A 27,802-nucleotide genomic window follows, 5' to 3' on the forward strand; every position below is an offset into this window, starting at 1 on the left:
GAAACTGCACAAAGATCACCAAGAAAGAAGTAATCACTTCACTTAAGTAGGTTACTGTTAATGCTGTAGCATTCTACTTAGCAGGGAACGGGGAGGAAATCCATTCCAATAGAAATTCGTATACACGGATGCTTCAGATGTTTCAGGGGAATTGATTTTGGCCTCTCTCGGTGCAAAACAGTTAAAGTTTATTATATTAAATCTTTTACACACAGAATTTCCCATTATGGCTATGTAGTCTTTATATTGAAATTAAAAATGTACTTAAGATTATAATATTTTTGAATATATACCTGATCTTGCACATGACGATCAACACAAGCTTGATTCTGAACATCTTCTAGAATTTCTTTAGCAGCAGTTTCACCCACTGCATCAGCCTGAACTCCTAATAACAAAAATATTTTCTCAGATATATTAACCGAACAACAATAAAAGAAATCTAAAAACTTATTTAAGAAGTATAAGTACATTTTCATGAACTTTAAAACAATATGTATGCTTAGTTGGAATTTGATGTGTAATGGCACCCATCCAAAAACCTGGGGTACACCAAAAACCTGGGGTAGATGATGCCATTCAATATATGAAGCAAAATCAGCCTCTTCATACATGATTTCATCTGAAAGCACTGTATTACAGTGACAAATATCTGAGAAAGCTAAGATGGCAAATTTTCATATATCTCTCAATAAGGCATGGTAGCAGATGTCTGTGAGATGGATCACAGCTTTTCAAATATACAAGAAAAATGTGAATATTGGCATTCAATAATTTCAAGCGTACACCTTGAGTACAAGAATTCTTGCAAAACTTTTTTATAATTCAACATGCGGTTTTCTACCAAAACTAGCACCTGCTTAGAGCTTAAACATTCCTATGTATTTTCTGATTACTTCGGTGTAATATGATCTTAGAGCTAAAACGTTCCTATGCATTTTCTGATTGCTAGGGTATAATAAAAGACTTCAGACTGTCAATCATACGTCTAATAATAATTGCGAAAGAATATGTCCCTTATCTCACAAAAAAAATATCATCCAGTAGTCCGAATGCAGAAAAAGAGGCAAAGCCCTGTATGCCTAAAGATTTACACACGGCAAAATTGCCTCACGTACTAGTAATGAGCATGTCACGGAGATGTGTCTTCTGCAGCATGAGAGGAGCCACACAGAACAAAAACTATATGCAGTGTTTGTAAAGCACCATTATGTAATTAACAGAAATGCATCACATGCTTTCAAAAGTTCCATAATTTGTAAAGCTGTGTGAATATGTGAGTAATAACATGTATTTTAGATAATTTCTACATGCTGTTTTTGTTAAAAATATAAAGATAGAATGTTATAAATTTTATATTTTTAGCATTTACTTAGTATATTTATGCATTTAGAATAACATTAAATGAAATTTCCTTCTGAAATAAGATCAGAATAATAGTATTATTTGCATTATATTTTTCAATTATTGAGTTAATATTCATAAATTATATTTTTATTAATATTCGACAACGAAACCATGACTAATTATACTTATATGCATTATTTTGCTGTAAAAATCAATATCTCAAAAATTTGCAGATTTTATGCTCTACATCAAAAGTGGTTTCACTCCTAAACTACCACCCACTTCCCTTCCAAGTTGTGTAACATTTTTGTTTTCGATATATTTCACATTTGTGATTAATTAATTTTACATTACTTTCATTAAAACTGAAAAATTTTCAATGTGCCCCTCAAAGGATTAATCATTGTGCTCATATTTTTGTTAGGATGTTATACAACTCACTGTAAGAGGCTGATTACAACTTCAGTTCACAATTAAACTTCCCGGTACGCTTTTCATTAAGGCCATGTTTTACAAAACAATTACTTAATTTCCAGCCAAGCTTAAGATCTTCTTTTATTAATTCTGCATTTAGAGATGGACCATTTTCTTGGTATACAGAAGTCAACCCACTTGGGCTCAATATCACATCCATTGGAATACTGAAGATCAAAACAAGTAGCTCGATCTGTATTTCCAAGTGATAAGATAGAAGGGAAAATGAATGCATGGAACTTCATGGATTAATAAATCCGACATAATATGAAGAGACTAAAGAGTATGATAATACTCAATAATAATTTATGTTTAGATGGCATGAATTAGATCCCCTTAAAGGTCCTCCACAAGAGCATGCCTGTAACATAATTGCATCTATTAGAAAAGGCTATCTATGAACTCTCTAAAATTAAAACAGTATTCAAAATATTTGAAAGAATTTTCTTATATTATAGTTTAGTTGAATATTGTTGAAGAAACTGAACTGAACATTACTGAAACACAATATTCACAATACATAATAACATTGCATAATTTGTAATCCTAAAATGCATGGAAAATTGAATTTACAAAGTTGCATATGTATTTTTCATAACTTTATTAGCATAATTAAAAGTATGTATGTATAATACATATTAAATATGTATTTTGTGCATGGAAATATTTTTAAAGGCAGATCTGAATTAAAAATTTAAACAAAACATTGCACTGTAAAAACTTATTTACATGTAAACCTGAGCTCACTCATGTTTAGTTTTTTATCCATGATGTGATAATATAGCCAATAGCTGACTGATTTAATATCATCACCAATCTAAAGAACTTCTTATTTAGACCTTTCAATATGGCATCAGAACTATATAGCAAGAGTTTTTATTAAAAGAGATTATAACTTCCCACATCAATAAAATCATTAGCACTGTTTACAGCATCCTCAGTTTTCTCAAACTATATATTAGTAGAAACTTCAAATTCTCCCTGCATATTTATAAAACAATCATTCAACAAATATTTTCATAAGCTTCACCTCTATGGAACTCTACAAGCAACAGAAACCTAAATAAATTACAATTTCTAAAAAATCAAATTCTCTGCTTTACAAAGTGCTACTTAAATATTATAAGTGCTTGCTATTTCGTCGTAACAAGATGCCCTATAAGAACCTCAGTATCAAATACACTACAAACTAACTTCTTCAACAAAATAACAACTTCTATGATAAAGCAGTTGACTGCAAAAGAGTTTTCTAGAAAATGCAACTAAAAAATTTTCAAGATCAATCACAACCTGAGCCATATGACATGCATTCATTAACCTTTTCCCATGGGCTCAAAAAACAGTTGTGTACCTTCACTGGGGGTCCTTGGCTCAGCGGTTATGGAAAGAAAAATTATCGAATTGAGACCTTAACGAGTGGGTGATTAGTGTTCTTTTGTCGGCAGGCAGGCAAATGCTCAGGATTTCCTTTATATCTAGTTCCAACGCTCAAAGCGTTAGATTGCGGGATGTACTCTAATTGCTTTCACACTGCAGGTATATGAATACAGTTTTTCCAAGAAAAAAAAAGTATTATTTTACCTTCAAATGAAATGTATGCTATAACTAGAAATTTTGTTCTAAAAAAGTGTTCCATTTTACGATTAAAATAGTTTTTTAAACTTGCACCTATATTATGTAATTATGTACTAAAAAACTATCGAAGTAATCAGTGTTAAATATATTCACTTGTCATCCTATCGAAAATTCAGTGATTTAATATATTAAAACATTTCCTTCAAAAAATATATGATTTTAATTTTTAATGGTATTTTTATTCTGATGTTGAAGAGCAAATTAAATAGAGTTTATTTATTGCAAGTGCCATTTAAAAAGCATTTTTGGATTCCAAAATGAGTGTTAATACTTTTACACGTATGGTAATATTCTTTCCTGTGACAAATGAAATAACTTCTATGAAATGAAATAACTACAGTGCTAATGATTTTATTTCCTGGAGAAATAGAATTTAGTCACTGTGTTTGTACTGCACTAAATTATTATTGAACAACGTCCAGCACTACGAAAAATTTACAATGCACGAGCCAAGAATTTTTTTATTTATTTTTTTTTTCCATGTGGCATTGAAAATAGCGGTCCCAGAGTTGATTTGCCTTTACATCAGAGATATAAGATGTTTAATTTATTTAATCGCTTCATAGTTTTTGGTTCAAGAAAGAAATGCAGATGCAAACCCTGGAGCTTTAGAAAATAAAATCTTTGTTGAGTTTTAACGTATTCAAAAATTTAGTTTTATCACTTAGCGATATAAGATACTACTTTTACCTTAGAATAGAAAGGGAACAGTTGTTCGATGATTTATATTGCTACTCCATTTTTTCTTAGAATGCAAAATTGCATATACAGGAACGCATTGAAATTTCAAAATGTAAACATCTTTGTCGAATGGCGAAATATTTCTTCAGGTTTTTATGATCTACATTTTCAGAATGCTAAAACCGCCTTTAAGGTATCAAACTGTTATGCGAAATTTTCAGATCTCAAACTATTTACTGTTGCTTTCTATGGAAGTAATGAAGCTGGGAATGAAGATTCGTACTGAGTTAATGAATATTAATGAAGATTCGCACTGAGGATTAAATTCAGGGAACTAAAAAATAGTACACATCTGAATTCCTGTATACATGCTTAGTATTCCAATATTTTGTTTGATTCCCTCCAAAACACGATTCTCACGTAAAATTAATTACTTTCTGAACACTACAAGTTACTGAGAGGTTAAGGCCCTTGAATGCTGGTAGTTAGACATAGATTCGACGTCAGGCGATCGAGTTGGCCGTTTGGTTGGTTTCATTGTTTCCCCCATGTGAAACATGAATACGAGTCAATTTCTCCTAAAAGTTCTCTACGAAGGCATGCTTTCCTTTAGGTAGGCAGCCTTCGTGTGCTTTCCCATATTCAATTAACCTAAACTAACGTATCTAATTTCTGAACAAATTGATATAGATATGACATTACAGACGCAAATCATATAACAAAGGATAAATTAATAAGTTTTGAAACTTTTTAAAATTTTGAATTAAAAAATGTTCCATAATAATTGCTTTAATAAAAATTCGTATTTCATTTGTCACACAATTAAAATTCATTTTGTCATTAAAATGATTGATAAAATGAAGGGTTTCTAAACACAGTTATGAAACTCTCCTAAGTTTAGCTTTCTCATTTCAAATATAATTTTATTTTTATTTGTTGAATTAAATAAAGTGTTATCTATCTAAGCAAAAGGGGCTTTCGTGGAGGGCGTTCAAAGGAAATTGGCTGATATACCCTTTACGTATGTGAGAGAACAAGAAACGTTCATGCAGTCAATCCGTTCATCGGAATTTGAATCGAGGTCAAATTATCAGAGTTAAAGAAATATTATTCGCTCGACCGCTAGTCTAACAAACCAAAATTTCACTCAAGTAAGCGGTAGTCGTGGAATGCATGTCATTTAGAAATAAAATTAAAATTAATTTTCATTACCTGAAACATTTATATTACTACACTGCCTTATACTAAAAATTGGAATAAAGTGATTAAAACACTTATGAAAAGAATGAAACAAAGACAATTTTAAATTTGAATTGAAACCAAATTAAAAAGAATTTAATTAGAAATAACTGAAAAAAGTATGCAATTTTAAATACATTCAAGGTTTTAAAATAATTTCCAAAGAATTTTAGCAGCCGAGCTTCCAAAAATAAAATTTCTTTGATGTTTGACCTCCAAGCCGCATTTGTACAGGAAAAAACCTGAAAACACAAATGCGTGAGAATCGAAGTAACAAACTGTTCTTTTTATTTTCTTCTCTCAACAAAACATTTCCTGGAAGATATTGAATCTGCAAACAAGCCATGTGGGTTTAAAACAGGGAGAATTTTCCCCAATCCATTAGCGGAATACCACAAAAGAACGCACTCTCCCGGGTGTCGTAAAATAGTCATCAAGCCTCAAGCGCTAGAATTCCTACCCCTGTCATCAACGGCAAACTGTCCGGAGCCCCCAGTTGCTGTATCCTTAGTACGGGACACATACGTCCCAGCCCCCGGGAAAAGGTTAAATATGCTACTGCTACACAGACTTCTACTTCTTTCATTATTTTATTATTAGTATTATCATGTCTAACTGAATGGTCAGCGAACTGTGAGTGAGTGAGCGTTGTGAGTTCAGAACTCGCTTGTTATTTTTTCAACTTAAGTTTTTTCCAACTTCTGTGAATTTTCATTCATGACTAGCTTTTCACTTAATCATGAATCATTTGATTCTTAATTTATCTGTTATTATAATTGTTTTAAATTCTAATTTTAAAATGTTCACTGTACCTAAGCGGTAAACGAAGGTGGACTGATTTATCTGTATCGCTTGTAAAAATTATGTCTTTATTTTATCTCATTGCATATTTAATTCAGTTCATAACTGTACACCCATCCTAAATATAAAAATAAATAAAAAAATTTTACCAATAATAAAACTGTTAAAATTTGTTACATATTAATTTAGCAGCATCAAAGCCATCAACTCTCAACTAATGACAAACGTTCTGTTAAATGTCTGGGAAGATATTTAGTGTCAATAAAAACATAAAAGAAGTGGTTTGATAGGCAAGTAATGAATTTAATCATGATTATTTGGAATAAAGTTGGCTTGTTAATTATCAAAGATACCAGAAAATGTAAATACCTAAATTTTTCAGCCAGTCATTAAATATCTTCTGTAAAAAGAAAAATACCTAAAAAATTATAGTTCTTCACATCTTTTTATAAGCTTATTCTAATCACTGGGAATATGCACAAAAACTCCTAATAGAATGAATACAAATGAAAGCTGCTATTCACATCTGATATTCAAAGGACATAAATATTTCAGAGGAATTATTTCACATTAATTACAAGCACATTACTTCAGAAAAATAAATTATTTTAAGTGTAGAAATTGGTGGCATTTCAGTTGGCAGAAATAATAGATTACTTTGAAGTACTGCAAATCCAAAATTTACTTTGTTTATATTTCTTTACATAAAAAGACATATTTACCTTCTTTTTTACATAAAAAATATTTCATTCTTCATTTTTATTGTGAATATAACCTTCTCTATAATCCTTTAAATTTATTTATTGGATGAACGTTTACCTTCTAACTTATATAGGAAATAATATTTATAAAATGATCAAATTATAAGTCACTTCACTTATTACACAGATTCCTATATATGTATTTACACTACACATAAATAAGCAAACCAAGGGGTGGGGAACTCTTAAAAAATATGAAATTGATTTTATTATATGGTAGATGGGCTTTCAAGTCATTTAATCCTCCTATATACTTGAAAACATTTTTATAATCTTAATTTGCATTAAAACGTATTAGTGTCATAATCGTTTCATCATATTATGCTCTCTTGTTGAATTGCTTAATAAACAAAATTTCATAATAAAATTAATTGAGTCTGATACTCTTTTAAGCAAACGATGAAACAGCAGATGAAATGCTTTGCCCTTGCTTTCTTACGAGTATTACATAATTTTTTCTCCTCAATGATTGGCTGAACACAGATTTCACTCATACCTTTGCTTGGACAACTTTTCGCCGGTGATGTGTGTTTTGTTCTCCAATTTACATCACAGCTTAATCATGTGGATGTACCTTCATAACAGAAATTAGGGCCCATCCTAGTATAGCTTTATTAAATGAGGGCATTGTGAGTATGGGTTATATATTATAGCATATTTATTATTACATTTGACAGAACAGATGAAAACAACAACTTAGAATAACACTACAGTCAAAAGTCTTTAATCCGGACCTCAAAGATACAAACTTTCTACCCATAAGCATTTACGCATGTGCATAATACGTTTACGCGTGCGCGTTTAATGTTTAACAGATAGTATAAGCTAAGCTAAAATTATCTAATTATCTATTTCAGTTAATGTTGCAGATTGCGTTTTTCCTTAATCTTCGAATTGGATCCGTCTTATTATTTTTTGCAGACTGTTAAAACAATTTTATAAAAGTAAGCTTGAACTTTCGATTATGTCAAAAAGAATTTCCGATTCTGGAGCCGCCAAAGGATCTACAAAGAGAAAGCATGTTTCGATGTCCATCAAACAAAAAGTGGAATTGCTGCAAAAAATGGATAAAGGCATAGCCTTTGTTTCTCCAACCATTCCAAAATCTGTTTATCAATTTCACACTGCCCTGAGGGGAGGGGGAAACATCGCGGCGAGCAATAAACTGGAAGTTGATCTGTCAGTACTATCCTTATCTTCAGGGCAGATGTTTTTATTTTATTCGGCTTATAATTCCTTACTAAATGTAGTATTTCATCTCGATGTACTCCGTCTTTGATATGAATGATTTAAATCAAATTCCTCATCATTATAAATATTACGAATACACATCAAATAGTTTTCTGGTTGCTATTTTCTAATTTTGACTATGCGTATTTACGCCTGCGCGCATTGAAAGAAATGTTTAATAAAGTAAACAAATAAATATTGAGCTTTTTTTTTTTTTTTTTTTTTTTTTTTTAAATTTGGTACCCTTTAGATCATAATTGCTGTTTATTTCATAAATTAGGGTTTCTTACTTTTAATTTTATAATTTCTGCATGCCATCTTACCAGATTTAAATTTATGATCTATAATCCGGAATCGACAAAGTTCCGATGAGTCTGGATTAAAGACTTTTGACTGTATAAAAGCACCATGGATCCATGACTCTATTGATATAGCCTTTCTCTCATATATCTCGAAGTTTCTCTGACCAGTGACCATTAAATTAGTATCAGTTTTAATCCTTCATTCTAGGCTGTTATTCTGACAGGTTTGATATTTTTCAAGACAATGCACCATAATATTTGGCCACAGCCACCAAATTATGATTTGAGAAATAACGAACTAAGTTTAGGATAAAATAAAAAATGCATTTTTTCCATTATATAAGCTTTTGTTTAAAACTAATAAAATAATTAATGAACTAAAAAGGAGAAAAACAGTTTATTATATAGTTTAAGGGAACAAGGTATTAACTTAACTAATTTTCTTGATAATATTGATCTATAATTTTACACCATATATAATAAAAGTGTGAGACATCTTTGATATACACTTGCCTAAAATACCTAAAAAATTATAATTCTTCACTTCTTCAATTATAGTTCTTTATACTTCAATTATAGTTCTTCACATTAATTATATGGCACCTATGTATTATCACGTCAACTGAGAAAGTTCATCACCATCAAACCATGAACGTTGGTGGAGATCTCGCCAAAACTGTGCCTATCATCCTGCAGAATTCTGAAGGAGCTGACACCTTTTTTATTTAACACTCAATCATTACTTGATCTGCTTTGTAAAAAGACTTTGCAAATTTCTACCATTTTACTATCATTCAAGGTTACATCAAAAGAACACCCCAGATGTTATAAGTGTATTGTCATACCCCCTTATCATTACCTGATGTTAAACCCCAGTGGTGATAATTTCAGAGTTGACAAGATGATACATAATACGTACATTACATATGAATTTAGCAGATTTCTGAATAAACACTTCTAAAAAAAATATCAAATCTAATATTTTTAACTGATGAAGTTTGGAAGTTTTTTGAAGGGAGAAAAATATTATGATTACAAGCAACTTTACACATTGCTATTCATATTTAGAATAGGACACTGCTATTCTAAATATGGTAACTTTAAATAAATATGAAACAACACAAGTAAATTCTAAGGTTTTGTAATTTAATTCTAGAATATACATAGAGCTGAAATTGTTCATTTTTAAATTTATGGTTACTAATTTCTCTTTTAAACACAGAACTATTTTAATTTGTGTGCTGATCTACCACAATACTCCTCATAAATAAACTCTTAGAACAAAACTGTTCCAGAGTTTGAATTTATTTAAAATGTTTCTTGATAGAAAATACATTCTAGAAATACTTCATATGATATAAGTAAATTTATTTACAGCAAATATATACATATAAAAAAATACCTCTTTTCCCTAAAGCTGATCCTCCAATCAAACAACCTGAAGCTGTTTTTGCAACAAGTCTGTATGCAGAAAATAAATATAAATTAATATTTACCAATACATTCTGTTCAATAAGCTTCCTTACAAAGACAAAATAAAAAAAAGTATTACAATTAAATTAACATAAAACTTTTAAAATGATCAGCATGAATGATGTCAAATACAGCAAGTGACAAGTAATGTGATCATGGTTAGCATTATCATTCTGATATTGTTATCAAACTGCTGAAGTCCTGTCCATTTGTATTTGTAAATATGGAAAATACATTGCTTTTTGTCGTAATAAGTTGAACCAAAATTATTAAAATATTAAAGAATGAATTTTTTAAACTGAAGATCCTTAGAATTTAGTTTGATGAAATAAGATCAAAATAGAGCACAGAAACTGCCAAATGACAAAAACATGTTTCCAAAGGATTAAGTTGCTAAACATCTTGATTTTGACTTAAGCCAAATATATACCAAAGAAAGTCTTTTCCAAGTTTCAAGAAGATCGAATGGCTTAATCACTTTAATGAAGCAGAATTCTAGAATGATCATGCTTTTACACGTTGAAATATCTCTTCACATCTTTTAACCTTTACAATTTTATGAATATTTTAATCCAGGAAATATTCATTATTTTATTCTGTTTAGTCATTTTTATCACAGAGTCTAGCAAAAGGTGTAATGATCCGGCTCTAAGGGATGAAGTGAACTTGTTAAACTGTTATAACAAACTCCCAAAAATGAGTCAACAACATGCTGCTTTTAAGTTAATATTTTTCTATTTTAAACAAGATTCTGAAGAATCCTGGAGATATTATTTTAAAATGAAAGGAACACCAAAATGGAAACATGAAATGGATGCTTAGTGTGAAGAAAGTATGAAGAAGCATGAATGTTCATGAAAATTATGTGGCAGTTGGCAGTCCTTTGATGCAGCAGAAAGCTGAAGAATCAGGCATAAAAATGGGGAAAATGATTCTATAACAGATGGCTGGTTCAATGGTAGAAGAGAGAAAGCAGAAAAAGAATTTGATTTACTTGCTGCAGGAATATTGCAGGTTGTCAAATGAACAGCCTAAATGGCCTTGAAAATATTTAAAATGCAGATGAAACCGAACTATAATCCATTACTTCCACATACTATTTACTTAAAACTGAAAGTTTAGTTCGTATGTAAAATGTCAAGAGATCGTATGACTGTTCTAGTGATAAACATTCTGAAGATGAAGATGAACAAGTCAAAAAATTTGTTGCAGATGCTCAGATGAAAGATGCCCTATAAATATTAATTATCAAATACATTCCTGAAACATTATGAGTATGAACAGTTCATAAATAATTTTTTGTATAACTAGCACAGACATTCAATCATTAATGACTTTTTCCTAATTAAAATATTGTAGAAGTAAGTGTTGATATTTTTCTAGTTTTATTTATAAGAAATTAGTTAAGTCCCATTGATATTTTTATCAAAATAGTCATGTATAAAGCACTGTTATGTTAAGTGGTACTTAGTGTATAAGTGAAAATTTAAATTTCTAAATATACACTAAAATATTAACAGCACAAACCCTCAAAATTAACATTATTTTCTAATTACATGTAAAATTTATGTAAATTAAAACATACACTATGCCACTTCCATTTCCTTCTGCTTCTTGGGGAGATTCTTTAACTCTATCGATTTTCATAGGAATGCCAGGAAATGCTGCTCGAAGACAACGAGATGCAGCATCTGCCATACCATGAGCAACCTTAAAAAAAAAAAAGTTTCAAATTAATCAGAGAATTTCTGATTATATTATCAAACATTATCAGAAAAAGATAGAGGAGATAGTTCAATGGAAAGATAGAATACAGAGAAGTGAAAAACTTTAATAGCAAATTACATTGCCAATCATAAAATAATAATGGTTCAATCAAAGAAATTACTCCCCTTCTTCACATAATAGCATTAACCTTTTTGCTCTCAGCATATCATGTATGATATGGCTCCATTTCCTTTGTGGGCCCACCATATCAAATTTGATACAGAAGCAAAGTATGACCGATTGTCCACTGTATCTATTTGATATGCTGAAACCAAATGTTTTATCTCAAATTTTAAATGCATATAAATTATGTCAGAATGATGCAAAAACTTACTAAATAGAGTCCCTCGAATGTTAGCATTTTGTGCGGAATATTATTTTAGTCTATGAAAGTGAAGTGCATGATGACAACAATGCAGGTTCTTAATTTAGAAATGCTCCCAGCAACTGCAAATGGCTTAAAATTTTTAAGGCAAATATGGTAGCAGAATATAATAAGCATGGATATTTAAATTCTTAAGATTTTGATGTTATTGTACAGCCAAATATTTAGATAACAAGCATGTTTTCAGGAATTATTTCAGCATATTAGGCTTAAGTATAAGATGCACTCGGGCATGCAGTGAAGCTCAGCACTTCAAGGTTACAATCATGCTGAGAAATTTGGTCACTTGACATTTGGAGCGAAGAGGTTAAATTCGAATGTCATTGCATGGGAATTAAACAATTATTTCTAACCAAAAAACTAGATTATTTACTTAAATGAAAAAGGTCTTTTTTTAATGAAAAAGAAAAATATGGTACTTGTTTGTTATACTGATCTTGGAAGCAACTTTAATAGCACTCTGACCATTACTTGTTCTTTTGCTGTTAACATTAATTTGTCAATGATTTGAGTACCTTTTCCTCTCATTGCTGCAAGGCAATAATGGCAGTGATCTGGATGACTAATTTTTAAATTTCTAGTGGATGATATTTAGCTATTATAAAAAACGTTTTAGTTCCTCTATTTGGTATGCTAACTTCTAAAATCTGTTTTGTCTCGCAATAATTACCTGCAAAACCCACTGTAGTGAAAATATATGTCTAGCATTGTTCTCTCTCTTTAAATAAACTCTAACAACGTACTTTCATAACTCCAAACTTCTTGAAAAGCAATTCTTTCAATCTATTACAACACAATTCGACAAGCTATTAGTGTCACAATTTGAATACTGCCAATACATTGCACCATCATTAAACAAATTACACTGTTGCAGTATATGTGATCCTGCTTCTTACCAGTTTCTTATTCTTATTCTCTTAGCATTTGTGAAAGTTGCATTTCTAGGACTGATCTCATTTCCAATAATATATAAGTAAATGCTATGTAAATTTTTCTTGACTTTTCACAATGCTACACAACTCTGTAAAAATGTTACAGATTATTTTGTTAGTTGGTAAGATTCTTATGCGATATAGCAACCATGATAAAATAAAATCATGAAGAACAATTTGCATACATGAAGAAAAAAATCATCAAGCAGAAAACATTTAGAAATAACAACAATATTATCGAGAAAAGTAGAATATAACAAAGACACACCTATGTTTACTTCTTGCATGCAGTTTCTCATTTACTTTTAATTTTTTGCATGCAGGTCCTGGTGGCATTCTTACATTAAGTTTTTGCAATTACAACTAATAATACAGCTTCAAACAGGTTTTTGTTTCCCGTGCACTGATGCCATATAAATTCTGCTTAGGCATTACTCAAAAAAGAAGCTGAGCTATATGCATTATTATTTCAAGAAAAAGGAATTTTATCCTATAATGGAATAAGCAAAAATGATCACATAATGCCTCAATGGTGAAAGCATATGGAAGTGCAACATTAAAAGTTGCAAAAAAGAAAGGCACTCACATTGGAAAATGGTTTTATGGTTTCCAGCTACCATTTTCAAAGGTATCATGTTTTATTTAATTTTGGGCAGAAGAAATGCCATTCATTTAATGGTGTTAAGAAGCAGTTAAAAATGTACAAAACAATTGATGGCCAGAATAATTATGTAAGTTGTGCAAGATAATGAAATCTGTCATTTGCAAGATAATGAAAATATATTCAGATTTCACATTTTATTTGTTTTTCCCTCATGCTTCGGGTTAAAACCTGTTGTATTCATTCTATCTCACTTTAAACAACTACTTTCTATATTTCAAGTCATGTACTGCTTAAAAAATTTCTCTCTAAAATAGTAAACTTTTTATTTTAAATTATTTTTTACAGAAAACTCTCAATAAGATGCAAATTGTGGTTTGATAAGTTACATATAAATTGAAAAAGAATATTCTTCTAATATATTATAGAAATTTATATTTAAAATTAAGATATTTAACACACTACTGAATGAAATGAAGAGCTAACTATATTACATGCATGATTTAAATGCAGTTTTCAAAATCCATTTAACCCTTTCAGTATCATTGGGTCAAATACATCCTAGCAAATTCATTATTTGCTGGTATATATATATATATATATAAATATATATATATATGTAAAATATAACAAAATATGATAGCTGTTTCAAAAATATATTTGGCGACCTCAAAACTAACATTTTTAATTTCGTGATCTGCCCCTAAATTCATCTCTTCTCACAGGTTCCAGATTTTTCTATCTTATGTAAGGTTTTAATGCAGATGCCTTTTATCCAATCAAATTAATTGTAAACCAAAACTCTGAACTGAAACATTTCCGAGTCCCACCCTTCTTCCTCTGAAGTTCTATGATGCTTTCCCCTTTTTCCACATAGCTCTCCTGCTGACAAGACGTTTTTAAACCATGCTGCTGCTTACTTACTTAAGATGACGTTGTACTTCAAAATGTAACTTATTGTATTCAAATACAATTAGGAAACATTTTGTCTGAAAAAGGATGATTTGATATGTGTAAAAAAATAAAGATTGTGATATTTCAAGATATGTTGTGCTAAATTGCGTCATCATGCTTTATACTCTGCCACTACGGTCTTCTCGGTCATCTACGCAGTATTGTAAGCTGTTAAAAGTTCCACTGTCTTCATCTATGCATTTTTAGATCATTAAATATATATATTTCATTCAAAATTTATGACAGCTTTGTCCACCAGTGTAAAGAAACATATATTGGGGAGAGGGAATTAGATTTCATTAAATGTGTGCTATATAAAATTACAAAACACTGTACAACATAAAAATATTGCAGTCGTGTAAAAAACAAATCGATAGTGAAATAATTAAAATACAAGAATTCAATTTTTTTGTTAAAAAAAATTTTTTTAATGAATTTAGAAATTTAAAAAATCACAAAACAAAAAAAAAAAAAAAAAAAAAAGCAAATTACTAGCAATTACGTCTAATGCCCCTCAGTAGTCAAATGAACTACAATTAAATGCTGATATTTCAGTCCTAGTTTAATTCCTGATACTTTAACAAGATGGCTGCAAGAAGTTTCCTAACTTTTGTATTTATATGTATGAATTATATAAATACAAATCAATTTTTCTTAGCAGGTCATCCTTTCTCAACTGCCACTGAGTTGGTTTGGTTTATTTAATTATGGCAAAGCCTCGGGGGTTTTCTCCCTAAGGGGAGGGGTGCCTTCATGGAGGGCTCTCTAAGGAAAACTGGCTTGTATACACATTCATTACACAGGGGGAAAACCTCGAAAACGACCATACATATCTTTCACGGGATTCGAATCTCACCCGAACTACCAGCGTTCAGTGACTTTATTGCTAGGCCGCTGATGGGCCCGATTGCCCTTAAGTGCTTTGACATTAAAATCTAACCTAACAAATGAGAAGGAATTACAGTTATCTCATTACAAGCACATACAATACAAAGTTTGAAACCCAGAATCAACTAGCTTGAGCAATTTCGTATTTAGATAATCAGTTTAAATCTATTAAGATGACACATAGACATGGCAGCACTGAGGCTTCACTTAATTGTTTTGATCAGATGGATTGTTTTGATCAGATGTTTTGCTCTCTGAACTACTCAAGGCTAAGCCCGATTTGGGTCAACAGCAATGTACTGACACAGGCCACCATGTGGCTCCCTAGCCAGCAGTTGTCAGAAAATGGCATGCGAAGAATCTCATTTAATCTGGAGGAAAATTACATTTACAGCATGCCTGCTTCTTTTGGTTGGGCATTCATTACATTCTCCCTTCCTAGATTTTATAAGAGTTTTTTTTTTTTTTTTTCATATATACTATTTTATTTTATTTACTTATTTTTGGCCAGTGGTCCAGATTTTAGATTTGTAGAATATTATTATAGGGAAATAATTAAAAATGTGTTCTAACAACATTACAATGTTCTTGATAATATTTAGCAAATATCATGCAAGATGTACAAAAAGGAAATTTTTTAGAAAACTAATAGGATTATTTCATACTTTTACAGGCAGTACACCAGCAACAAAAGATCTTCCTTTAATGTCAACAACTTCAGCAGGCTTTAATAATTCAATTGGATTTAAATGCTTAGAGACTGGAGTAACACTGATAACAACTTCACCACCTCCCTTTGGATAATAGCCTCTGAACAGAAAAAAATACATATCTAAGCTAAATAAAATTAAAATGTAACTAAAAATTCAAGAAATACATTACTGAGACAAAAGATTATTATAATTTGCTCAATATGCTGGTTTTCTATATGCCATAAAAACAGTTCAACCTGTTATAATAATTTTACCCACTGGTATTTGTTTCAAATTGATCTATAGAAAATTTTAGTTACACTGATATTAGAATAAATGAACCATCTGAATTTTTATCATACAAACAAATGCATACACATAATTTAATATTTCCAATTTTATAAAATTGTAGTTCTTTGATTACATCTTGAGTTTGATTACATCTTAATTGTTCACCAGCGGTAAATGTATCACTTTGTACTGTGTAATGTGTAATGTGTATACAAATTGAGATACTAGTGCTCAACATACGATTTTTTAAGCTAAGAGCAGTCTTTAGGTCCAATTTTTGGCCTGAGGTCACTTTTTGGTCAAAATTAGAGATACAAACTACTATTAGTGATGTCACAGCAGTTGGCGCATACAAGACTCTCAAATCTGAACCACCAATAAATTTGCAAGTCCTGTAATAAACTGGAAATAATAACTAAACTGGCTGTGACGTCACCACTGCTCAGACTCACCCGCCATTTCAATCCACCTTGCCGCAGAAGCATTTCTACTGTGTTGTTCTAATTTTGTGTTTTTTATTGACTCATAAAGTTATTTAACTAATTTATTTGCCATACAGCCATAAGTCCCAAGAAGATGAGTGTAAAGAATAGTGGTGAGAAAAAAAAGGGTGATATATATTGAATTAAAGCGTGAGATAGTAAACAAGCATGAGCAAGGCTTAGTAAAAGACCTGGCAATGTAGTATGATTGTACAGCTTCTACAATATGAAGTATTCCGAAGCAGAAGGACTCAATAGAGACTTAACTCCAGCTAAGAGGGTTAGAACTATTTCAAAGCTTTGCAACTCTGTCCATGAGAAGATGGAGAATTTACTGTTATTGTGGTTGACAGAGGAGCTGCTCACTAGAGACACTGTGACAGAGACTATAATTTGCGAGAAGACATGAGTCATTTACACAGATTTGCTGCAGTAGAGTCTAGGTACTTCAGCACAGGAAGTTTCATAGGTGATGTTCAAAGCCAGTCGGGCGTGGTTCAAGAATTTCCGAAAAAGGACTGGCATTCACTCTGTTTGCCAGGTATGGTGAGGCAGTGAGCTGTGATTGTAAGGCAGCTGAGCAATTTGTAAATATCTTTGCTGAATTAGTCAAAGAAAAAGGATACATCCCCCAACAAGTGTTCAACTGTGACAGAGCTCTTCTGGAAGAAGATGCCAAGCAAAATTTACAAAACAACAGAAGAAAAGAAGATGCCAAGTCACAAGCCCATGAAAGATAGGTTTTCACATTGTGTGCAAACATGAGTGGCAACTGCAAGGTCAAGCCACTGCTCATATAACACTCAGAAAACCTAGAGGTTTCAAGACCGTACAAGTCTCAGATCATACAAGTCATACAAGATTTCTGCAACAAGATTTTATGTACTGTTAATGGCAAAGTAAAGTAACATTTTATAAATGCTACATACTCAGCACATTATTACATTTCTTTCATGGCACAAAAATATAGTTATATTTATTATATTTTATTTATATGAAGTAATAACTATATTACTAATCACATAGCCACGATAAGGATGAGGCAAGTGATATATTTACCGCTGGTGAACAATTGGAAGGAGTATCAAATTAACTGTGAAAATTTAGAAATTCCTTTTAAAATATAAATTATTTTATTAATTTTCAATTTTGGAAAACATCAAGAAGTATCAAAAGAATTCTGTGCTATAGTCCAGCTAAACGCAAAGAAGAATAAAAAACATTAATTTATTCTAAAAAAAAACTCAGCACTATATACAAAATATTATTTGAAACTAATATATTGAAGATAATTTATGTTTATTTACTCTAACATAGTAAGCTGTATAAATTAAATTAGTCCCAAAAGTATCATGAAAATGAAATTTACATCTTTTGCTGCATCGTCACAGTCATCATACCTCTGATGATGATGCTGCAGTAGATAGAAATATTGCAAACTGAATATGGGATGAATTTTAAACATATTTTTTATTTTATTTTGCATTATTTCCGCCATCTGTTGCTGCTATGAGCACAGAACTGGATTAAGTTTTGAACTGCTTTTTACTTCGTATATGTATATATATGTGACAAATTATTTAAAACACGGTTTATATATATATATATATACATATATTATACATAAAAAAAACTATTTAATATATACACTGGTTATCATAAATTAAGGAAAATCACGATTACTGAAAAAGTTACATGTAGAATTTTATGAAACTTACCCACAATATACAACACATATTAAGGTATCAAATAACATAAAAATAAATTACCAGACAATTATGGTAGTATAGAAATTAGCACATGTATAAAATGAACAAATCGAAGGTATCAATTTGTTATAGGAAAAGTACCTTCAATAGGGAATATGGTCGCCTCTAGAAGCAATACAGCACATACAGAGATGCCTGATGCTTTCAATTATGCGGTCTATCAGTTCCATAGGAAGCGAGAGCCATTGCTCTTGCAAAGCTGTTGCAAGCACGGCAAGGGTCTGAGAGGGCAGACTGACAGCAGCTAGACATCTCTCTTAATCATCCCAAACGTGCTTGATAGGATTCAAGTCGGGGGATCGAGCTGGCCACTCCATGCGTATAATTGTTTCCTGTTGAAGATAATCATCTATGATGTGAGCCTTGTGTGGTCTTGAGTTATCGTCCTGTAACAGGAAAGCATCACCTATTGCCCAGCACATGAACACACATAAGCATCAAGGATGTCATCTCTATAAACCGGAGCATTCACGGTTTCTGTTGGAAAGACATGGAGGTCTGTGCTTCCACCCAAAGAGATGCCACCACAAACACAGACACTGCCTCTTCCGTATGCATCTCTTTAACGGATTCCAGGTTCTCTCCATATCAAATAACGCCTACTATCGCTTTCTAGACTAAACCTGGACATATCCATAAAGAGAACAGCCCTCCACTGATCAAGTGTCCAGTGGACATGTTGTAATGCCTACTGCAAACAGTCCCTCCTATGGCGTTGACATGAGCGGCACGCAAATGGCTGGCCGTCTCGCACACAGACCACCTTCATGAAGCCTTCCAAGCACAGTTGATGTTGACACCAACCTTCTGGTGGCTGCAGCAAGGGAGGATTTAAGAAGAGTCAGAGTAGCAGTTCTATTCCTGCGTGCACATAATGTCAAATATCGGTCATTAGCGCTCGTCGTAACAGTTGGCCGTCCTTGGCTGAACCTCCTAGAGGCCGAATCTGTGGTTTAAAATCGCCTCCAAAGTCTATGAACCACAGAAAGACTCACATTTAGCCATCTGGCCACTTCTGTTTGACTTTATCCTGCTTCTAGTCTCCCAATGGCTCTCCAGCGTAGTTCTGCAGGCAAATGATGCCTGGAGGTCATCGTTACGAATTGGCTATCTCAGATTTCTGATGTCACTATCACAGTGAAATATGTGGGCTTGCTCTCAAACATGGACTTTTATTCTCCTCGCAGATGACGTATTCCGAGTGCAGCGCCACTAATTTGCATATTGCAGTTTTACTCAGCTACTCTTACTCGACAGCATATTCAAATTTTATACGGTTTGGCTTACTTTTGAGGGAGTTATCGCTATTTTTGTTATTTTTCCTTAATTTATGATAACAAGTGTATTATACATAACAAAGCTATTTAATATATGTCATACAAAACAAAACTATTTAATATATATTATACATAACAAAAACTATTTAATATATGTACACTGCTAAAAAAAAAATGGGACAGTGTTATATCTCCTGTTCTACTGGGGTGATTCACGAAATTCAAATTGTGTTCTTTATGTCTCGAAAGCACGACTTAGGATATATATTAGATTTATATATAGCACTATTCTAACATAGGTATTTTGACACAAAATCGGACTTTTTCTGAAATAACATACCAATTTTTTTACATATTTCGATTCTACGACTCAAATTATGCCATAATACCAAGTTTTGTAAAAATCATACGAGTAGTTTTTGAAATATTAGCTCTCAAAATTTTAGCTCCTCAATGTTAATTGAATTTGGCAAATATTTATTTATATCTCTTTTTTTATTAAACTTTTTTGATTTTTTCTCTCACATTTCGAAATTTAGGTTCATTCCAAATAAAATTTACCCATTTTTTGTGTTTTATTTTTTAAATTTCTATTTTTAAATAATTTTTATAAATTTTTCGAAAAAAATTTTGAATTATAACCTATAAAATTTTTACCATCATCTTAACTTAGGTATATTTTTAAGCATATCTGCAAAAAATTAGACTTTTTTATTCAAAATTTTCTAAGATATACACAAATTTACATATTTTCGCGTTTTGAAATTTGGCATCTTTTTTTTGAGCGATAATAACGCCAAATGTGGTCTATGGATTTTTGTTACACTGTATTGCCACAGCTATTTTTAACCTTAAATTTCAAGTACAATTTTACAGAGAATTAATTATATGACATTTTTTCCCTCAATGATGCGTAATAAATATTTATTAATACTATATGAAAAGCTATTTTTTTAAATAAATTTTTTAATATTTTTTTAAATTTCTCTCTATCTTTTTTTTTTTTTTTTTTTTTTTTAAATAAGAGTAAATTTTTGTAAGAGTAAATTTTTACCTTCGGCGTTTTATCGTCTGCTACTTTACTTCGTTTAAATCGAATTGTCTAAAACTGAGAATTTTCGTTTGATGTTTATTTGAATTTTATGACATTAACTGCACAATTTATTTCTAAACAAACTGAAGCTTTTGAAGTGGCTGAAAGAGCGGCTGGTACTATCATCCATATTTTTAAAGCACAGTATATTTTTATAGAAACATAAGATTTAGAATAATCATTTTTATAAAAGTCAAATTATGATATAAATATTCAACCCTCTAGAGACTGAATTAATGGAAGTTCAATGGTTATGTAGAAATGATCTGCAGCTACTTAATCGCTGGATAAGTCAGCAGATTCCGTGGACAAGTAAGAATAATTATATAAATGACACCCAACATTCTGAATTCAATTAATAACGAGGATACGATGTTTATTAAATTAATTCAAGAAGTTTTAAAACATAAAAAATCAACTCATTTTTTTATCCTAAAATGTATTTTTGTGCGTAGCGTATTTTCATTATTCTAATTTAAAATTCTAATAATTCTTAAAATTCTAATTTAGAATGTAATTGTCAAGAACTGATTCCTAATCATCAGTAATATAATAAGTAATTATTACGGTTATTAATAAATCCTTCTTATAAAGTAATTGCAAATATTTCAAAAAACTTTCTGTCTGAATGTAAATATTTTTCTGTGCAAATATTTTTAATTTTATATTAATCAAGAATGCACACGATATTATTTATTTGCACTTCAATTCTTAACGTCAGTTCTAGTAGAAGTTGCAAATCAATTATATTTAATTAAGGATTGGATTATTTAATTATGGCAAAGCACACGAGGGCTATCTGCCTAAAGGGAGGGATGCCTTCGTGGAGGACTTTCTAAGGGAAACTGGCTCGTATACACGTTACACATCAGGAAAACCATGAAAACACCCATGCAACCAGCCGTTCGCGGGATTCGGACCAAACTACCAGTGATCAGCATCTTTACCGCTCGGCCATTTGTGGGCCTTTATGAAATGGAAGGCGATAACTTTATTTAAAATGATTGCCAGAAATACCAAAATTGTTTCGAAAAGATGGATACTTTTTAATATACTTTCAGAATGCTTAAAGAAAAAGAGAAGAAAAATAAATTTTTTCGTAAAATTTAGTATTTGTATTTTTTTTAATTTAAAACTTTTCAATGTTATGATATTTGATTCTTGCGATTTCAAAAATAAAATATTTGACTTATGAATAACGTTTTAAGAAACCAAATGTAGGATAAAATTGTGTAAAGCAATGGGCACAATGATAAATGTATGCAAGTCATCCTAAGTTAAAATGTCGGTTATACATCTCTCTTATTTATATATATCTTTTCTGAACGGAACATTGAAAGGCATGTAAAACTGTGCTTTACTGTATTTTCTCTCTTAATATAGTATGCAGTTTTCAAACTCATCGTAGTCTGGGTTACAAAGTATTCTTCCGAAAGAAACGCAGTTCAAATAAATAAAATCAAATTCTGGAAAATTGATATTAATAAATATATTTAAAATGCTCAGTTCGAAGGAATAAATAGAAAATTTTAAAACAATTATCTGAAGAGACAATGCAACACAAACAATTAAAATAAAAGTATAAAAATTTAAAAATTACATAAAATAATAACTATGACGAAAAATATATATAAAGAAAACTATTTGAAAAAAAATAAACGCTGCACCTTTATTTACGCAGTTCGAATAGGTAAATAGAAATTTTTAAAACAGTTATTCGGAAAAAAAAAAAAAAAAAAACGTGCAACTTAAACAATTAAAATGAAATTCGAAAAAGAAAAAATTACTTAAAATAATAATTTATAATTAAAAATATAATATAAAGAATATTATTTGGAAAAAAGGAACGATGGTGACTTTTTTTCCTCTCACAGGAAAGGAAACTAGGTTGCCATATATTAAGAAGTTCGCCAAGTGAAGTATTCTTGGCGCAAACTGACAAAAAAGTGCCAACATAAATTTGTGAATTTCTCCGTAAATTTTGCTCCAAATTTTACAAAATTTCATATTTAGGCGTAATTTGAGTCTTAGAATCAAAATATGTAAAAAAATTGGTATGTTATTTCAGAAAAAGTCTGATTTTGTGTGAAAATACCTATGTTAGAATAGTGCTATATATAAATCTAATATATATCCTAAGTCGTGCTTTCGAGACATGAAGAACACAATTTGAATTTTGTCAATCGGCCCAGTAGATCGGGAGATATAGGACTGTCCCCTTTTTTTTTTTTTTTTTTTTTTGAGCAGTGTACATTAAATAGTTTTGTTACGTATAATATACATATGTTTCTCACTTACAAAATTTTTAAAACTACATTTTTGAAAAAAAAAATTAAATTCCACAGTTAAAAAAGCAAATGAATGCAATAGGAATGTTCAGTTAAATGTAAAAAAAAAAAAAAAAAAAAAAAAAAACCACTAAATTAAACACTAAGGTTTCTTAAACCAGATAGCATATTCATTTGCCGCAGTGAATAAAAATTAGTCTCAAGCACCTAACACATTCACAAAATTCAACATATAGAAGCATGGTAAAAGTACTAACACATGAAGCATAATTAAATCTTATTAGTTTTAAAACTATGCTTATATTGCAATGATATGATGAGAATAACATTAAAATCTTGTTTGACAAACACTCAATTCTCATATTTAAATTAGTTGTGTTTAATTTAGTTGGCATATCATGTATTAATATTCTTCTTTGAACTAGGCATTCTGCTCAAGCTTAAATAAGCATTTCTTGCAACACAAATTCATTTGACTGATGAAAGGTGTGCAAAGTGTAGTCTGGTTCATTGATTAATTGATTATAGTGAAGCATGTGAGGCTATCTGCTTTAGGAGTGATCTTTCATGGATAATATTATAAACCTTGTATTCAAGTGACTCTTGGGAAAAGTATGAAAACTATACTCAGTTATTTGTAGATATACATATTAAGAGAAAGTAAGGAGCATAGGATTATTACTTAGTAGGATGCTATGAAAAATTTCACAGTCAGAAATATCTCTTAAAATGAGAGTAAAAATTTTACTTAACATGTTGAAAGAAATTATTTGTAGTTCTATGTTAAAGGTGAAGAAAAATGAAACAAAGAAGAAATAAAATTCAATGTACTTAGCAGAATTCAAACTAGCATAGAAACAGGTCAGGATGATTTTAGGAATGGTTTTAATATCAAAATCATGTTTAATTTACAATGGTGTTATGAACTACATAGGATTATCAGTATAAATTAAGAACTGTTATGGACATACCATTAGGTAAAGCAACAACTTTTTATTTGCTATAGATTTCAACTAAGACTATCGCTTCCACAGACAAACAGGTACAGGACTTCATCAGAAGCAAAGAAGTTCTGCTAAAAGAATCATTAGAACTTCATGCAGAATTTCTTTGATGAAGAGTGACCTGCACCTGTGTGCCCTTCAAATAGAGCCTTGGTTAAAATCTATGCCAAATATAAGGTTGTTGCTTTGTCTAATAATATGTTTTACTTTGACATGTTTCCCTTCTCTCTAGACCTATTATGAATTCTGAGCTTTAACAAATTAATTACAGCAAAAATTTTACAAAACCAGAGCTCATATTTAACTATGAAACTGTTCTAGTACAAACCAATATCCAGTAGGGACTAAACAATTTCAAATGGACAGATATATGCAGATGTTGTAATCTATTAACCACTGGTAAATTAAATGTGTTATTCTTATTTTTTTAACTAAAGTAAGTAACATGGGTATAAGATGAGCATCAAGAACCAAATGCTGTTAAAGTATTGCAACGACAAATAACCAAAGTACCCCAGTTATTAAGAAATATGGCATCAAAAATTTATTGCAGTGGGATGAAAATAGCATTTTGAAGCAAATCACTTTTATAACACACTCATGTATGTTATTTGAATGAAATTTAATATTATGAAGAAGGAATAAAACCTTGCAATAAAAAAACTCTCAATAAAGCCATACTCAATAATGAAATATGTCTTTCTGATGCAGATGATAGAATATTTCCAAAACTTTTGAGAAATGTCCAAATTTAGCTTTAGAAAACAATATATACAACAGAAATTGAATAGAAACAAAAAAGAAAGGTTAATACATCAGACTATCAAAAATCAGTTGATAAAAAAGAATTTTTCAGAAAAATGTTTTTTCACAGTAGAATTTAAAGAAGTATTACATGTTTCAATCTTTCAACTGAAATGGGGATATGAAAAATTAAATGAAATATGCTATGATTTTTGTTCTATATTTGTTGAAAAATTACTGTTATTAGATTTAAATAATTTTAAAACTCAGTGCTTAAATATCCAAATGATATAAATAATGCAGAAATTTAGTAAATACCCGAATGCTAGAAATGACACAGAAATTCAGTAAGAAATACCTAACTCTTTAAATTATGCCATTTTGTAATTCCCAAAACAAAAGCAGTTACAAGCTTTTAAAAGTAATTTATAAATGTAGTTTAGTTCAGCCATATCCAAATTTGGAAGCAGCATTAAAAATATTTTTAAGGCTGCCAATTACTGTTGATAATGGCGAAAAAAGCTTCAGAAAACTTAAATAAATGAAAAATGAAAATCATAAAAAATTATAAAACTCCTTCCCTTAGTCAAAAAAAAAAAAAAAAAAAAAATTCGAACATGGCCACTTTGTATACAGAACATGAATTAAATGATCAAGTTAATTTAAAAAAATTACTGATTGTTTTGCTTTGTTAGCAGCAAGAAAAATTATATTATATAAAAAAAAAAACTTGAAAAATTCTGCTATACTTTTAATATTAGTTATATATTTTATATAGACATTATTTACATTAGTTAATCATATCTAGTTATAAAACTGAAGTATAATTGATTACACACATTACATTTCAGAGTCCAAATTTGTATGATTTTTAATAACATGATTTTAGTAAAATAAATGTATTAAATAATATACTGACATGCATACGATTTTTTATTGATATTGTTTTGTTTTCTAATATTTGTTTCATTTTTACATATAGTTTATAATTTTCTCTAGTATGTAATGCTAGTCTCAAAATTCCGGAAGTCACAACTAGATAGATCGCTTGGCAACACAGGATTCTTTTACATGAAGTGGTCTTAAGAATGATTTTGACTTAAATGATTTTATACGCCATTTATTAAAAAGGAAGTTTCTAGTGCTTTTCATTTTGAAACTTAATTCAATATTTGTATCATTTTCTGATTATACAAAGCTTTGATTAAATATTATCATACAAAATAATTGTTATCTTTAATGAATTTAAAAGTGAAATGATATTTATAATTAACTTTTATTATGCCCATGTGTGTCTGTATATAATACATTCCTCCTTTTTTTAGGCTAAAGGGGAAATTTGCCCAGAAGAGCTTTTCATTTCATTCTGGCATTTTGTGCTGCTTCATTATAAACAGCGAATCACTTTTGAAATTGTTGCCACCAAATATTAGAGCCCTGTATTATATTTAAAGAAATTAAATAATGAAGAATCTGCATAAATGTATGTATGTTTCTCGCATTGCGATAAAACAATGATACTTAGAGCCATCAAATTTTGAATAATGGAATCCTCCACTGAATACGGCATCTGGAAGCCCAAATTTGGAATTTGTTTCATTATCGATTTCATATTTTGTAACACTTTAATGAATTTTTGATTAACAAACTCAATGATTTCAAAGCAAGCAATGGCAACACTATATGGGAAAAAAAATATTTCCAGTGCGTGTGAGTGTATAGGAAATTCTAAAGATATGCTCATTTTAAAATTATTTTGCGATACTGCTGTTGAATTAAATTTTATGGTTTAAGTGTGAAGAGCATGATATTTAATAAACAAAAGTTACACACAAAGCATTAAAAAACTCCCCTTTGGACGCAATGTAAAATCTGGAAGCTTTCAGTTTTTTTTTTTTTTTTAAATATTATTTATCTCTTTTTTAATCATCAAATGGCTGGACAGTTTGCATTGCATTATAAGGCCCCACATTTACCCCCTTGCTTGAGAAGAAAAAATATGTAAATAAATAATAGAAAAAATATGGTTCTGAGCAATAATTTAAATATTATATTACAGTCAAAAGTCGTTAATTCGGACACCCATAATCCGGAATGATCTATAATCCGGACCGCAAAGCTAAAAACTTTCTGCGCATGCGCCGCGTTGACACATGCGCATAGGTGTTTACGTGTGCGCGTAAGACCTTTACAACTGCGCATTTGCGTTTGCGGAAGCGCAGAATACGTTTTCGCGTGTGCATTTAATGTATAACGGATGGTATAAGCTAAAATTATCTATTTCAGTTAATGTTGATGATTGCGTTGTTCCTTAATCTTCGAATTCGATACGGCTTATTATTTTTTGCAGACTGTAAGAGCAATGTTATAAAAGTAAACTTGAACTTTCAATTATGTCAAATAGAATTTCCGATGCTGGAGCTCCCAAAGGATCTACAAAACGAAAGTATGTTTCGATGTCTATCAAACAAAAAGTGGAATTGCTGCACAAAATGGATAAAGATACGAAGAAGATGACAGAGAGGTTAGTGAAAACGAAAAAATTTCAATTGACAAGTTAGTCGGTATTCTCGGTACAGCAATTACGGGACTTGAACAGCGGAACTTTGTAACTGAACAAGAAATTATGTCTGTTTATAGAATTAAAGAGAAAGTATTATCACATAAAACGAAGCAACTTAAACAACTTACA

General features: G+C 30.4%; 1 protein-coding gene across 1 annotated transcript in view; it reads right to left on the reverse strand.

Moving 5' to 3' along the window:
- The window catches only part of Rtca (RNA 3'-terminal phosphate cyclase), a 53,749-nt gene that overhangs the window by 11,272 nt on the left and 14,675 nt on the right, over positions 1-27,802 (reverse strand). Inside the window, exons 6-9 of the mRNA XM_085822188.1 lie at positions 16,136-16,280; positions 11,529-11,653; positions 9,873-9,931; positions 294-388 (exon numbers count right to left, since the gene is read on the reverse strand). Of these exons, the coding sequence (XP_085678314.1) occupies positions 294-388; positions 9,873-9,931; positions 11,529-11,653; positions 16,136-16,280 (424 nt within the window). The remainder of the gene's footprint in view (positions 1-293; positions 389-9,872; positions 9,932-11,528; positions 11,654-16,135; positions 16,281-27,802) is intronic.

The sequence above is a fragment of the Stegodyphus dumicola genome, chromosome 8, assembly GCF_044657685.1.
Source record: "Stegodyphus dumicola isolate Sdum_Otavi_A_Nest chromosome 8, ASM4465768v1".
Lineage (NCBI taxonomy): Eukaryota > Metazoa > Arthropoda > Arachnida > Araneae > Eresidae > Stegodyphus > Stegodyphus dumicola.